The sequence below is a fragment of the Sorex fumeus genome, unplaced genomic scaffold (genome assembly GCF_029834395.1).
Source record: "Sorex fumeus unplaced genomic scaffold, SorFum_2.1 ptg000097l, whole genome shotgun sequence".
In the NCBI taxonomy this organism is placed as follows: domain Eukaryota; kingdom Metazoa; phylum Chordata; class Mammalia; order Eulipotyphla; family Soricidae; genus Sorex; species Sorex fumeus.
In genome coordinates this window covers 2,275,932-2,289,935 of record NW_026606154.1, presented here as the reverse complement: position 1 = coordinate 2,289,935, position 14,004 = coordinate 2,275,932, and the positions used below count along the sequence as shown (strand labels likewise).

General features: G+C 40.0%; 1 protein-coding gene across 2 annotated transcripts in view; it reads left to right on the top strand.

The window, feature by feature from the left end:
* The window catches only part of GABRB2 (gamma-aminobutyric acid type A receptor subunit beta2), a 187,182-nt gene that overhangs the window by 147,124 nt on the left and 26,054 nt on the right, over positions 1-14,004 (top strand). The window contains exons 6-9 of one of the 2 annotated variants that reach the window (XM_056133082.1): positions 1,258-1,395; positions 2,787-2,939; positions 8,579-8,823; positions 13,372-13,485. In XM_056133082.1, coding sequence (XP_055989057.1) covers positions 1,258-1,395; positions 2,787-2,939; positions 8,579-8,823; positions 13,372-13,485 — 650 coding nt within the window. The remainder of the gene's footprint in view (positions 1-1,257; positions 1,396-2,786; positions 2,940-8,578; positions 8,824-13,371; positions 13,486-14,004) is intronic. The other variant, XM_056133084.1, reaches the window with a different exon arrangement.

Genomic DNA, 14,004 nt, shown 5'->3' with positions numbered 1-14,004 from the left:
GGGGTGAATGAGTTTTTTAAATGATGCTATTCTCTGTACTTCAGTGCATAATTTCTTGGATAGTACTATTATGATCAGCTATATACTTACTCATTGACGTTACATATGTGTTTACTAATTAGGGTATATGTGCTCAGTCATGTGAACTGAAGATACTGCTATAACAAAAAACATGTCTTCATTATGCATTTCTGTCCCTACATCTTGGGTGCTTACAGACACAGTGGGAGCTCAATAACCATTGAATGATGGGGAACAAAATTCCTAAATGCACTGTGCTTTTATAGCAGCCAACACATATATTCTTCTTAACATTTTTATTTAAATTTTTCTTGTGTTGAGTTTTCAAAATTTAAATATGCTGGATAATCAAACTTGGGTATCATAGCTAAATATTTTTAAATGATGATTTCTTCATAATCACTTTTGATATGAAATAAAATAATTTACATGGGAGGATTGATAGCTTTTAGTACTGGGCTAGAAATGAGTTTTCTTTTGTTTTCCCTTAGAGTATAATTCAGAGTTGTGTGACAGTACTTAAATGGACGTCCAGCAAAAACAAACTCCCTTTGGAGACCTACGTGTCTTTGGCCTTTGGGGACACACCTGGAATTCTTAATCCTGGTTCTGTGCTCAGAGATTACCCCTTGTGGGGATTGGGGGTCCATCTAGGTAGCTGGGGATCAAACGCATGCAAGGCAACCACCCTATCTGCTGTATTATCAAACCAGTTCTTGTTTTTAATAAATATAAATCTAAAGAAAACATATAAAGTATAAGTGACCTGTGGTACCTTTGATTCTTGTCTCTATCATCATGTAAAACCTTTCTTGGTAAAAATTTCATGCCCAAATAAGCAGCCTAGCAACTACCGAGAAATAGGAAGTGTCTGTTCATCAAGAGTTTCTATCTGAAGATCTTGACCCACAACTCAGAGACAGACAAATGCATTGAAGAACCAATGCAAAAATTTACCCACAAATGACCTAATTGCTGTTCTAAAAGCAAAATCAATAAATTTACATACAGGATTTTAAGTTCGTTTGCTATGTGTAGGTCTAACTATACTCCCCTCTTGAGACTGTTGTGAGGGTTGAGTGTAATGTGTACTTCAAGTGCTTGTTTAACATCCCTAACATGTTAAAATTTTTAAAAGCTACTGAATTTTGTAGTTTGTCTTCTAAATAATGTTCTTTTTTTTGTTCTTGTTGTTCATGTGTTTTTTGTTTGTTGTGTATATGTTTCCTTTCACAGATGGATATACAACTGATGATATTGAGTTTTATTGGCGTGGGGATGATAATGCAGTAACAGGAGTAACAAAGATTGAACTTCCACAGTTCTCTATAGTAGATTACAAGCTGATCACCAAGAAGGTTGTTTTCTCCACAGGTTTGTATCAGGAAAATGGTTTATATTACATTTTGTCAAAGGATCTCACATATATTTAACAGGATTGGGTACCAGGAAAGGATGGGGATTTGAAGACTTAGATTTGCTGAAAAGCTGCACTTCCCCTCGAGTTCGCTGCTTTTGGGGACCCATCCAGATATTCTCCACAAGGAACTTCAGAAGAACTCTCCTTATGAATGTCTGACTCACAAGGAAAGGGATGAGAATGTTTACAGAAAGGAAATTGAAAGCCTAAATCAGAGTCATTCCCCTAACTTCCTGCAGGGAAGGATTGATATAACTCTTTATAACTCTATAGCAATATTACAAAGGATTGATATAACTCTTTGGCCAACCCAGGGGACAGCCCAGTCACAGTCTCCACACATATATGATTTCAGGAAAATTATCCGAAGATAGGAAGGATTCCTCAAAGGGAAGGGGTTCCTCTGCATAGCCTTAGTCCAGTAGTTAGAGCTAGAAGTCCATGAAGATGTTAAGAGTCTCCAATGTCTTTGCCTTCTTTACTTTTCCTGTGTTGAATTTTAGGTTGTCGAACTTTTGTTTCTTGAGCACGCAGTTTTAACATAAAAATGCAAGAAGGTAATCATTTCTTACATCCATATTAAGCAAGTAAACAATATGCCTGCAAGTATATTGTTTTCTTATTGAAATGGATTTTCCCACCACAGAATTAGCTACTACTGTTACTGTAGGTTTTGATTCATCCTCTGCTAATGATCCAGGCACTTTCTGTCCCTGCTATCAATGTCAAGTAAGAGTTATAAGATTCAGAACAAAAAAGAAAAATAGCTTCTAGCCTTAAAGAAAAAAATCAACAGAAATTTGTCCTACATTTGTGGTCCTCTGAATTCCTGAGGATATTACATAGTATTCTTATTTTCATATTATAGCACTTGTTTAACCCAAGAAAAATAGACAGAGATTTCTCTCAATTAAAGAGAATATCTCTTCTGAACACTACTAGTGTGTATATTTTCAGTTTAAGCCTTGTGCTGTCTCATATTCTGCTTAGAGTAATTTTTCAGATCATCACAATCAAAGGCCCCATCGTCGAGAAAATGATGGTTGTATAAAATAAGTCTGTGTGATCTAGTATAGAACACTGAGCAAGGGTGAACTGGACTTCTCTTATTATTGATGATTTCAAGATGTACTCACTGCCAAACAACTCATGTTAATTTTTTTTAAAAAAAAAGAAAGAAAGCAGATGTTTTCAGACTACTTTGTCATAAGAAAGTGCCCTTCAACAAATGATACGTGTGAATACAGAGAAGAGATTTTAAAAACTAATCAGGGACTTGGAAGGAAAGTGCCCTGTAAGTGTTCACTGATAATAATGATGATGATGGTCTCCTCTTGCTTTTCAGGTTCTTATCCGAGGTTGTCCCTCAGCTTTAAGCTTAAGAGAAACATCGGTTACTTTATCCTGCAGACCTACATGCCTTCCATCCTGATCACTATCCTTTCCTGGGTCTCTTTCTGGATTAATTATGATGCTTCCGCTGCAAGGGTGGCATTAGGTAGGCCATTTTCTAACTGTTCGAGGAGTCAGACTCTGAGTGAGCGTGCACGCACGCGTGCACGCACACACACACACACACACACACACACACACACACATATCTGCTGTCATGCATGCATGCACATTTGTGTGTCTGTATGTGTGTGAACATTCATTTCCCTGGAATTTGTGATGCATGGCTAGGCCAGAACATTACAGAATTTTGTCTTTGAGACTTGGATATTATGATTCAGCATTAAATCGATTAAACATGAATTAAAACCCTCATGTTAAAATTACCCAACTCTGTAGCTGTTGGTAATGAAATTAGTGCCATCAGTTTGATATTCGCATCAAAGCATATTCGAAGCATACTTCATGTCATGTCATGTTGGTTGATGCTCTGCTTGTATCTGCCTCCTTCGCTGGAAAGACCCTCCCCTTCCACATTTTTTTCTTTTCCTAAGTGAGAAACAAGAAAATGCTTGTAGTACATAGATAAGCAGGGAAAAAATGTGGATTCTAATTAATATATTAGAGTAATATGGCAGAGGACTAGAGAAAACAAAGTAAGATTATTGGGAAGTAATCCATGTTTTATTGTTTTATACTTGATTATTTTCTAGCACCGTAAGATGAGTTTGTTTTTCACATTCTTTTTTTCTTCCCTTTTGTTTGAGTAGGGAGTCCACACCCAACTCCGTGCTCAGTGGTTATTCCTGCCTCTCCATTCAGGAATCACTCATGAGGGGTTCGGGTACCATATAGAATACCAGGGATTGAACCCGAGTTGGCCACATGCAAGGCAAGCACCCTATCAGCTGTTCTAGCACTCCAGTCCAACTATTTTTCACATTTTTATTAATAACTTCAGATATAGTAAATTAGGATATTTTATACCAGTTTTATTGATTTTGTTTTTATTTCTGATTTTATTATTTTTATTTATTTTGTTGTTTAAATCTCAGCCCCGGGTCCCGCACACCTGGGTTTCTCTGCCGGTTTTTTCGTGCATGAGGCTCGTCTGACTGGGAACACCTGTAAAGGTGGTTAGACACTGCCTCAAAAGCCTCCATCCCTCTCAGAGAACCCGGAAAGCTACCGAGAATATCTCGCCCGCACGGCAGAGCCTGGCAAGCTACCCGTGGCATACTCGATATGCCAAAAATAGTAATAATGATGGTCCTCATTCCCCTGACCCTGAAAGAGCCTCCAATATGCCATTGGGATATACTAGCACGTGACAGGGAAGAATGGAGACATTACTGGCACCTGCTCAAGCAAATCAATGAACAACAGGATGATAGTGATAATGATGTTTAAATCACACCGGCCATGCTCGGAGGCTGCTCCTGGTGTTTTGCTTAGAGCTTGTTTCCACCAGTGCTCAGGGGACTGCATGGTGCTAGGACTCAAACATGCAGCTCCTACATGCAAAGCACTTGCAATAGCTCTTTGAGTTACTTTTCCCCAGCCTTGGTGCTTTGAAAAATGTTGATTTTACTTTTCCATTGTGCATCTCAATTCAATCATTACTTGCTTAGAGAAATCCTTCAATCCTTACTTGTTTAGAAAAGTCATTCATTTACTCAGTAAATATATATATATATATATATATATATATATATATAGTCTGGGGGCCACACCTGACAGTGCTAGGACTTACTCCTGGGTCTGTGTTCAGGGATCATTCCTGGCGGGCTCAGGGACTCAGGGACCATGTAGGGTACCAGGGATCAAACCTGGGTCAGTCATATGCAAGACAAACACCCTACCAGTGTACTGTCGCTCTGGCCCCAGCAGATATATTTTTAAAGTCCTTCTCTGTTCCAGTTATATTAGGCACTGATGATAAAACAGTATCCTTTTGCAAGCTAAAAGTAAAAGTAGACAATTTTTCAATGGTCACGCAAATTGCATAATATGGTAAGTGATAGAGGAAAATAAAAAGAAGTTTGGGTATGCTTGGGGTGCAATGTGGAATAATTAAAGTAGACGTAATTCAGAAATTGTGAGACATAAAGTTGAAGAAGATGAATCAAATATTTGGACGAGACTATCTTAGCCCTTGGCCCAGGCCAATTTCCAGTTTATTCCAGTATTACCTGCCATGTCAGTGAAGAATCCAGTGAGGAGAATGCAGAATTACTTCAGGAGGAAAGAGAATTTCAAGGAGAGGGAACTACACAACTGTAAATATATAAATATATATAAATCAATTTGGAGAGTGAATAATAAAGTCTCGGTGAAATTAGATTATTGCTGAGCACAGAAGTGACACAATTTCATTTCAGTTAAAAGGAATCACTTTGTGACCAGACAAAGAAAGAAAGGAGAGAGAGGAGATAGAGAGGAGAGAGAAGGGAGGGGGAGAGAGGAGGCTGTAAGGCACTTGCTTGCATGCAGCCTTGCTGCTAACCCTAGTTCAGTCCCGGGAACCTCATGGTCCTCTGAGCATGAGAGGTTACTCCCGAGCTCAGAACCAGGAATAGCTCCTGAGCACTGACAAATGTGGGCCAAAAACAAACAGAGAGAGAGAGAGAGAGAGAGAGAGAGAGAGAGAGAGAGAAGAGGGTGAGAATCACTTTGGAATTACCTTGGTTCTTGTACTGGGATTAGATTATAGTGATTCCAGGGGAAAGGGGAAAAAATAGTGATCTCCCAGAGTGAGCCTCTGAAAATACCAGAAAATACCAGAAAATGACCCTTTTTGTTACCAGTTACAGTTCATATAATTTATAAAACCATTTATATTTGGATTGTGATGTTGTTTTTCCTATGAGCATTAAGAGAATTCACACAGAGAATTAAGAGATACACACAGTGAATCATGTTCAGTAAATACTTGCGAAAGAATTTTTAAATATCTATTATTTCAAAGTAAAAATATTTCTCCACATGGAGTGATAGCACAGCGGTAGGGCGTTCGCCTTACAAGCGGCCAACATGGCCAACCCGAGTTCGATTCCTCCGCCCCTCTCGGAGAGCCCGGCAAGCTACCAAGAGTATTCGATATGCCAAACACAGTAACAACAAAGTCTCCAATGGAGATGTTACTGGGCCCGCTCGAGCAAATCGACGATCAACGGGAGGGCCTTTACCTTTTTACCTTTACAGGAACAAAAAGTTATTTATTTTCTTGCGCACCCAGTGGTTCTCAAGGTCTTACTCCTGGGTCTGTGCTCAGCAATCATCCCTGGTTCCATGCTCAGGGATCACTCCTGATGGTGCTTAGCAGGTCATATGTGGTACCAGAGATCAAACTGGGTTGGCCCAGTGCAAGGCAGATCTCTTGTCTGCTGCACTATCTCCAGCCCCTGTAAAAAAGTATTTTAAAATGCCTTTTTATGTGAACAATTCATTAACTAAAAAAAAACTAAAAACGAGATTTTAATGAATAGTAAAGTTGATGTTGTCAGTTTTATTCTGTTGGACAGGCTAACCTAGTTCAAATAATGAAGAAAACTAATGAAATCAGGAAATGTTTCCAAAGACTAATGTTACAAAAGAGAACTGTAGGGCACCCAGATGTGTGGAAAGATCAGGTTTTGCTGGCCATGCTCAGAATCGGGTGCTCAAATATAGGTTCGTTTGTAACTGTTTAATGAACATGGGTAAAAACAAAACAAAAATTACGATCTATTATATGAAATTTGCTCGAGCGGGCCCAGTAACGTCTCCATTGGAGACTTTGTTGTTACTGTGTCTGGCATATCAAATACTCTCGGTAGCTTGCCGGGCTCTCCGAGAGGGGCGGAGGAATCGAACTCGGGTCGGCCATGTTGGCCGCGTGTAAGGCGAACGCCCTACCCGCTGTGCTATTAAATCAGAAAGCAGTGTTTCTTGCCAGAATGTCATAGCAATGACACATGACTGCCAGGTATTACAGGGAGTTATTACTAGGTGGTATTAAAGGACACAGACCTCTCCAGTCAGCAAGGTCCTGGGGCCAGGCTGCCTCTAGCGAACCCTGGACTCTAGACAGCTGAGCTCTCTCTTCACTTTGCTCTTTTGCTCCAGAGTTGGACCTTCTTATCCACAGGACCCCATTCTCCCAGGACTTCCACCAACATCTCTCTCTAGCTCTGGTGAGGGCATTGAGGGAAGCTACCCCCACTATCAGAGACGCCCAGTGGCTGAACCAGTAGTTAACGGTCCAACCCAGTGTGGCGTTTCCCTGGAAGAAGTGTGTAATGCTGAGATATTATCTGCTGGAGCGATAGCACAGCGGGTAGGGCATTCGCCTTACAAGCGGCCAACATGGCCGACCCGAGTTCGATTCCTCCGCCCCTCTCGGAGAGCCCGGCAAGCTACCGAGAGTATTCGATATGCCAGACACAGTAACAACAAAGTCTCCAATGGAGACGTTACTGGGCCCGCTCGAGCAAATCGACGATCAACGGGAGGGCCTTTACCTTTACCTTTACTTTTACACGCTTTAGTGATCTGTACAGGTCCCTTCTCTTCTTTTTTTTCCTTTGCTTTTTGGGTCACACCCGGCGGTGCACAGGGGTTACTCCTGGCTCATGCACTCAGGAATTACTCCTGGCGGTGCTCGGGGAACCATATGGGATGCTGGGAATCGAACCCGGGTCGGCCGTGTGCGAGGCAAACGCCCTCCCCGCTGTGCTATCGCTCCAGCCCCAGGTCCCTTCTCTTCTAGCGCCCACCTCCAGTTTCAAAATTCTTACTAATATTTGTCCGTATCATGTATATAATGACTTCATTGATTTCATATAATGTATTCATTGATGAACATTATTTTTATAGATTTTCCCTTATCACATATTTTTCTGAAAATAAAATTTTGTTTTGGGGACAGACTTGGCGATACTTGGGGCTTACTCCTGGCAGGGCTCAGGGGACCTGGGGTGTGTGGGGGTGGGGTGGGGGATGGAACCCAGGTCAGCCACGTGCAAAGCAAATCCCCCACCCGCTACACTATTTCTCCAGCCCCATTTTTTCCTGAAAAACTCATAACTGGAATTCCTGTCTTGATGCTTCCCTTCCACCCTTGTTCCCGCCACCCCTTAGTGCTCCCAAAGTGAGTCTCCTACTGTGTTATCTCTAACACTCCCTGCTTGAAGATGGTGGTGCGACATAGCTGCCAACTTTGACTTTTGAGTCCCGTGGGACTCTGTGCAGATGACTCTCCATTCTGTGGCCTTTAGTTCCCCGTATGTGTCATTTTTCCTATTTTTCTCATCAAACCCTATAATTCACTCACAGCCTTCCTTGAAATTCCACCTGACGTGTACCTGTTTCTGATGTCAGGCTCTGTCCCATGCCAGTGCCTTCAGGGCTGTGTCACTTGGACTGCTAGCCCTGGGTAACCTACACAACTACTGCTCATTCTTCAGGTCTCAGCTTCAAGGGATCCACTTCCTGCTCTTTCTTGCCACATCCAAGGCTTCCATCCCTCTTGATACATAACTGTTAAAATAGAAATCTCAGTAATGTTTCAAAATGACTAATATCAACTGGAAATCACTGCTTCCTACATATCACCAGAGCCTCTCACATGACTATTATTACATTAAAAGTGCCCAGAAAGTATTTTGCAGTGTAAGTGAATGTGAAATTTACATGAACTCTCCCGGCTTCTGTGATTGCACATGTGAACACGCACTCATTATTACTCTCTCTTATCTCTTTCAGGAATCACAACTGTCCTTACAATGACCACCATCAACACCCACCTCCGAGAGACGCTCCCCAAGATTCCCTATGTGAAGGCCATTGACATGTACCTGATGGGGTGCTTTGTCTTTGTCTTCATGGCCCTTCTGGAATATGCTTTGGTCAACTACATCTTCTTTGGGAGGGGACCCCAACGCCAAAAAAAAGCAGCTGAGAAGGCTGCAAGTGCCAACAATGAGAAGATGCGCCTGGATGTCAACAAGGTAAATTTGGAGGGCGGGCCCTCCTTAAGGTCTGAAACTTACGAAAATGCCAGAAGTGCAGGGTAATACCTCCTTTGACAGATGAGGAAACCAAGACCCAGGGAAGGGAGTAGATAATTCCCTCACTCACAGTGATAGCTGGTGATGGGGTGCAATGGATTAGGAAACCCTTTCCATTAACATGAGATTGTGCAAACCACAGTCACCTGAAAACCACACTTAAGAGGTTTCCCACACACATGAGCATAATATGTGCTCATTATATTTCTTTAAATATACTTTAAATATACTTAAGAAAAGAGTTGGTGCCACTTAAATAAGTTATCATTTATTAATAATCTCAAATGTAAATAAATAAATTATATTAGAAACCATAGTTTATACTAGATGAAGCCTCTGGGGTTGAGGTTTCTAGTTTGATTTAAAATGAGAATAAGCAGGCTGATGAGGTAGTTCACCATGGTGAGCCCCTGTTGTGCATGTGCATCAGAAGGCTCAGGTTGAGCCCCCAATACTCCATGGTCCCCTAGAGACATCCAGGGACAATTTCATGCATAGAACTGGTAGTAGTCCCTGAGCAAAAGCATAGATAAATAAATTAACTAGTCCATTGTTGATAAGCGCAGAGATGTATTATAGACCCACCAGCAACAAACTGAGGCTTTCTCCTTAAAATAACCTGGATAGAAGAAAAAGTAGAGGAGGAAAGTAACTTTTCTTTAAGTGACAAATATTACTTAATGCTTTCGCATGTACCACTTAAAATTATGGAAGCATTTGACTGTATGAGACCTCCATCATTAAGTCAGGTACAGAGAATAATTCCTACACATTTATGGCGCTGTTTAAGACAGGAAACTTAGATGTCCAGTTGTTTGGGAGAGCATTAAAGATAAACAGATGGCTGGTTACTTCCCCCAGAAATCCTGATTACAATGTCTCAGGATATACCTGGGCCTCATAATTCAGTGAAGTGGTCCAAATGAGATTCTAATTTGGACTTAAGCTTTATAATCTCCACTTGAGACTTTTGAAAACAGTCTCTAAGGAAGCCATCTTCTTTACTTCCAAAATGCGACTTTGCTTGGCTTCCTTTTATAGAATTGTCTGCGTTAAGAAGAATGTGTATGTATTACCTCCTCCCCCCAACCCCCCGCCCAATCTCTATTCTGATCTTTAAAAATAGACCAGAAACTCCCAGAAGGTATTTTGGGAAATGGTGCAAGTGTCAGGGATCCCAGGTAGGGTCTCCTCGTGCCAGGCACGTGGCCCAGTGCTTTGAGCACTCTGCCCGGTCTCAAACAAGTCTTTTCCAAATGTCTGCCCTTAATAGTGTTTATGAAGTGTGCAGAATGTTGAATTCAATAAATAGTTCACAGTGATGGAAGAAGGAAAACAGTGATGCTTTAAAACCATCTGGCACTATTAATTATAGCAATATTTATTTAAAAGATACTTTAGTATTTTCAACTATAATTCCAAGAATTGCATAGCATAAGTAATCCCTACAATTGAATTTCATTTGAAGCAAGCCCAATAAAAGCATGTGGCTGACTATTGTTTCCTACATATCTATAGGTCTGATAGTCTATTTTGGACTATTCTCCAAGACCATCTTTTCCTAAGATACGATATTTGTAATGAAGCAAATTTTAACTGTGGTCTTTGGAAACCAGTGAAAACAGGTCCAGGGAATTATCTGTTTCTTTCCAGCGCTCCAGATTGCATTTATTGGAGCCTGCCAATAAATTTTAGCCTCCCATCATGGCTCTTCAGGCTGTCCACACAAGAGAATATTTTGAAAACCCATTTTATGATTTTCCTGATATAGTAGCCTTAGTAGAGAAAAGGAAATGAATAAATAAAACTATAGGATTCATTCTGAAATGGCTCCAAATCATCGCCTAATGCAAAGCTGACTTAATAAGATAATATCCAATCTCTTCTGTCATCTACCCAATTTTTTCCTACCAATTTGCATTTAAATGATAAATTTATGGCCCCAGAAAGTCGTGTGTTTATAACAGTGAATCAGAAAAGCTTCAGAGAGTTTTTAAATTCAATGAGATGCAGGCAGAGAACAGTTCCCCGGGCAGGTACCCCTCACTGGTGACAGTTAGAGCAACAGGATATCACAGAATATGAGAGTGCAGTAAGAACCCTAGAGTTCCTCATGCGTCCAAGTCCTCACCTTAGGTCTCCATTGCCCTCCCTTCTCCCGCTACCAGAGGATCCCTGGCAACATTCGTCAAGATTTGATATTGCCAGATTGTAGGAATTTAGACATGTTACAAAACCTTCACAATGTATTAGAAACTTTCCCACAGTAAAAAAATTCTCCAGGCAAAAATGCCAGTATTACAGAAGTTAAAAAAAATCCACTTTATTTCAGTCCATTTCAAATGTGAGTAACTAATATCCAGAAGGAATAAAAGAAAAGATGCTTGTCCTTTTATTGAAACTCTGGAACACAAATAATTTGTCCACTTTCATAATCGCATGCATAACATTATGACATTAGGATTTAGCACAGTGGCCTAGGGAAATATTTTGGAGTAAGCCATTATCAATATTTAGCATTTACTTAATCATTGTAAGACAATCAGCTTCTCTGAATCTTCAGTTTCCTCATCTGTAAAATGGGATTTATTATTCTTTCACAATATTATTATTATAAAGAGTATTTGTGACAATGTGTAGACATAATCTCCAGTGTGTGGCATGCACTCTGTAAATGGTAAATATTAATAAAATTATTAATATTTAGGCATTATTTTCAAAGTTATTCTCTAGATCTTTTGGCAGTGCTTGCTTCTATGTTTTACACACTCTAGCACATAGGATGAAATCTCACCCTAGAAAGAGAGCATTATTCACCGAGGGCCGTTTCCTGTTAGAAGTCACATTGTTAAAGCAAGACAGTCATTTTTCCAGCATCCGTTAACTGTAAAATCTCTGGTCAACCAGCTTCTTCAAAGTTTGCAAGTTACTTCTTAGACTGAAAAACTTAGAGTCATTTCTATTCGATTAAATAAAAAAGGGTCCTCTAACATTACAGACTCCATGGTTTCTTTTGTGAACCCAGGATGGGATGTTAGAGATCTGATTGCAAAGAACCTCTATTGTGTCAGCATCATGAATAATGCCACTCTATTTCTTATCAAGAATCCCCCTGCTTTTCAACTAGAATTCTAAAGGTGTTTTTTTTTTTCAAAGAGAGGCACATACAATCAACCTAGTATTGTTGGCTTCTCTTGGAAAATCAGTCACTAGGAGAGGAATTCACTTTTTTAAACCACCTTGTGGTGGCTTCCTAGAGACAGAAGTAGGCATGTCCGATCACCCGCAGCGGTCCTTGTACCCTGCTTTGTCCCGAAAGAGACATGAGAAAGAAAGGTGGGAGCCCGGGGCTTTCATTTCTCTGTCTTAATTGTCCGGAAATCCTCATTTTAATAAGTTTCCAATTTCCATCCTGATAGCTGGTGCTAAAACCATGGTTTTCAAAAAGAGAAAAGTATCCATGGTTGCATGACATAGTCAACAAAACCTCAGAGATGGTCTAAGTTTTTTTTTAATCCTTAACCAGTGTATGTCCTCCTACACTGGCCAGTGGAAAAGCCCTATAAAAACAAAAAGCTGGTTTTGCATCAGTCCATTTATTAAATTCAGGATCTTTTTACCTGAGCAAATCTGCCGGCCTACACATCAGTCTCTGGCTAATGGACCCTGTAGCTCACACAGTGCTCTTCGTGCATCACCTTGAATTGTAAAATGCTGGAGGTGTTTAAATAACTTCACACTGACAAGAGTTCTGCTGAGAGCTTTTCCCAAAATTCATTCTGGGTAGTTAAAAAATTCATGACATCTCTCAGTGTGAAGAGAGGCTTTTGCGTTACCCTGCACTCTTCTACTTGAATGTTTATTTTCCTTATAGCATTTTCCTTCTAGCATTAGCACCTAATTATAATTTCCTTGTAGCATTAGGTCACACTTGAAATAGATCATGCCTTCAAATTCTAAGTTCTCTCTTACCTTTTCAGCCTTATCAATTTTTTCTGGTTTACTTTTTGCCGTAACTTAGTATATATACAACATATATGAGAATTTAGTTACTCCTGAGTTTTGCCACCTTTATTCTTGCATAGCCAAGATGCTTTCAGTATCCTTATTTTATAAAGAAACAAACAGCCATGAGTTTTCCAATAAAACCACACCAAAAATACCTGTTTGGGGTGTTGTGTATTTGCGTTCCTTGGTATGCAAGCCTCTCTGTCAAGCTCTGTGTTGTCTTTGTCCATTGTGCCTATTTTTCTGTTATGCAGAGTGACTAAGATCTCTTAAACATGTTTATTTCTAGTTTTTAGAATTCAATAATTTGAATGATAGACTAAGAAAGAAGATATGACTACTAAGAAGTGCAGTGCTGTGTTAGCGCCAGTCTTTCTATAGTCCAGTAGCATTAATCTATATCCAATTAACTTTAACCAGCAATCCGAATCTACTGGCATCACTCGACTTAATTAGCACATTCTCTACTTTGTCTTCCAGATTTTTTATAAAGATATTAAACAAAATGGGACCCAATATCGATCCTTGTGGGACCCTACTGGAAACCTCTCCCCAACTAGACGGACTACCAATTACGATTTCTCTCTGTATACGGTTAGATAGCCAGTTTTTAATCCATTTATGTGTATTTTTGTTGGAGCCATTTTGTTTAGCTGTTCCCTTAAAAGTAACGTATTGGGGTCTTTGCAGATAACCAGTGGACTTGTATCTTCAGAGAATTGGGATTAAGTTAATGTTTTCATAAGAACTAAATGGGTTTTTCTGGGTATGTTTTTTTAATAGGCTATGACAAATCTAAGCTTCAGTGTCCCGTTGAGTCATTACTGTTGCACAAGTGGGTCATATTTTGAGGTTTCTCTTTATTTGTTTTGACAGGATAGAATGTCATTATTTGCTGTGTCTTAGTTTTCTTGTTGTGTTTCTTTTGGTTAGTGGAATAAGTGGAGACTTCCACAGTGCCCCCGTCAGTTGACTTATAACTGAGGAACCCATATTATTTGTCCTAGTTTACTAATTTGTGTCTAGTTATGTTTGCACCAAGGCTTTACTGCTTTATTGTGGCATATTTCACCAGTAGCTATTGTCATGGTGACCCATTCCTATTCTAATAAT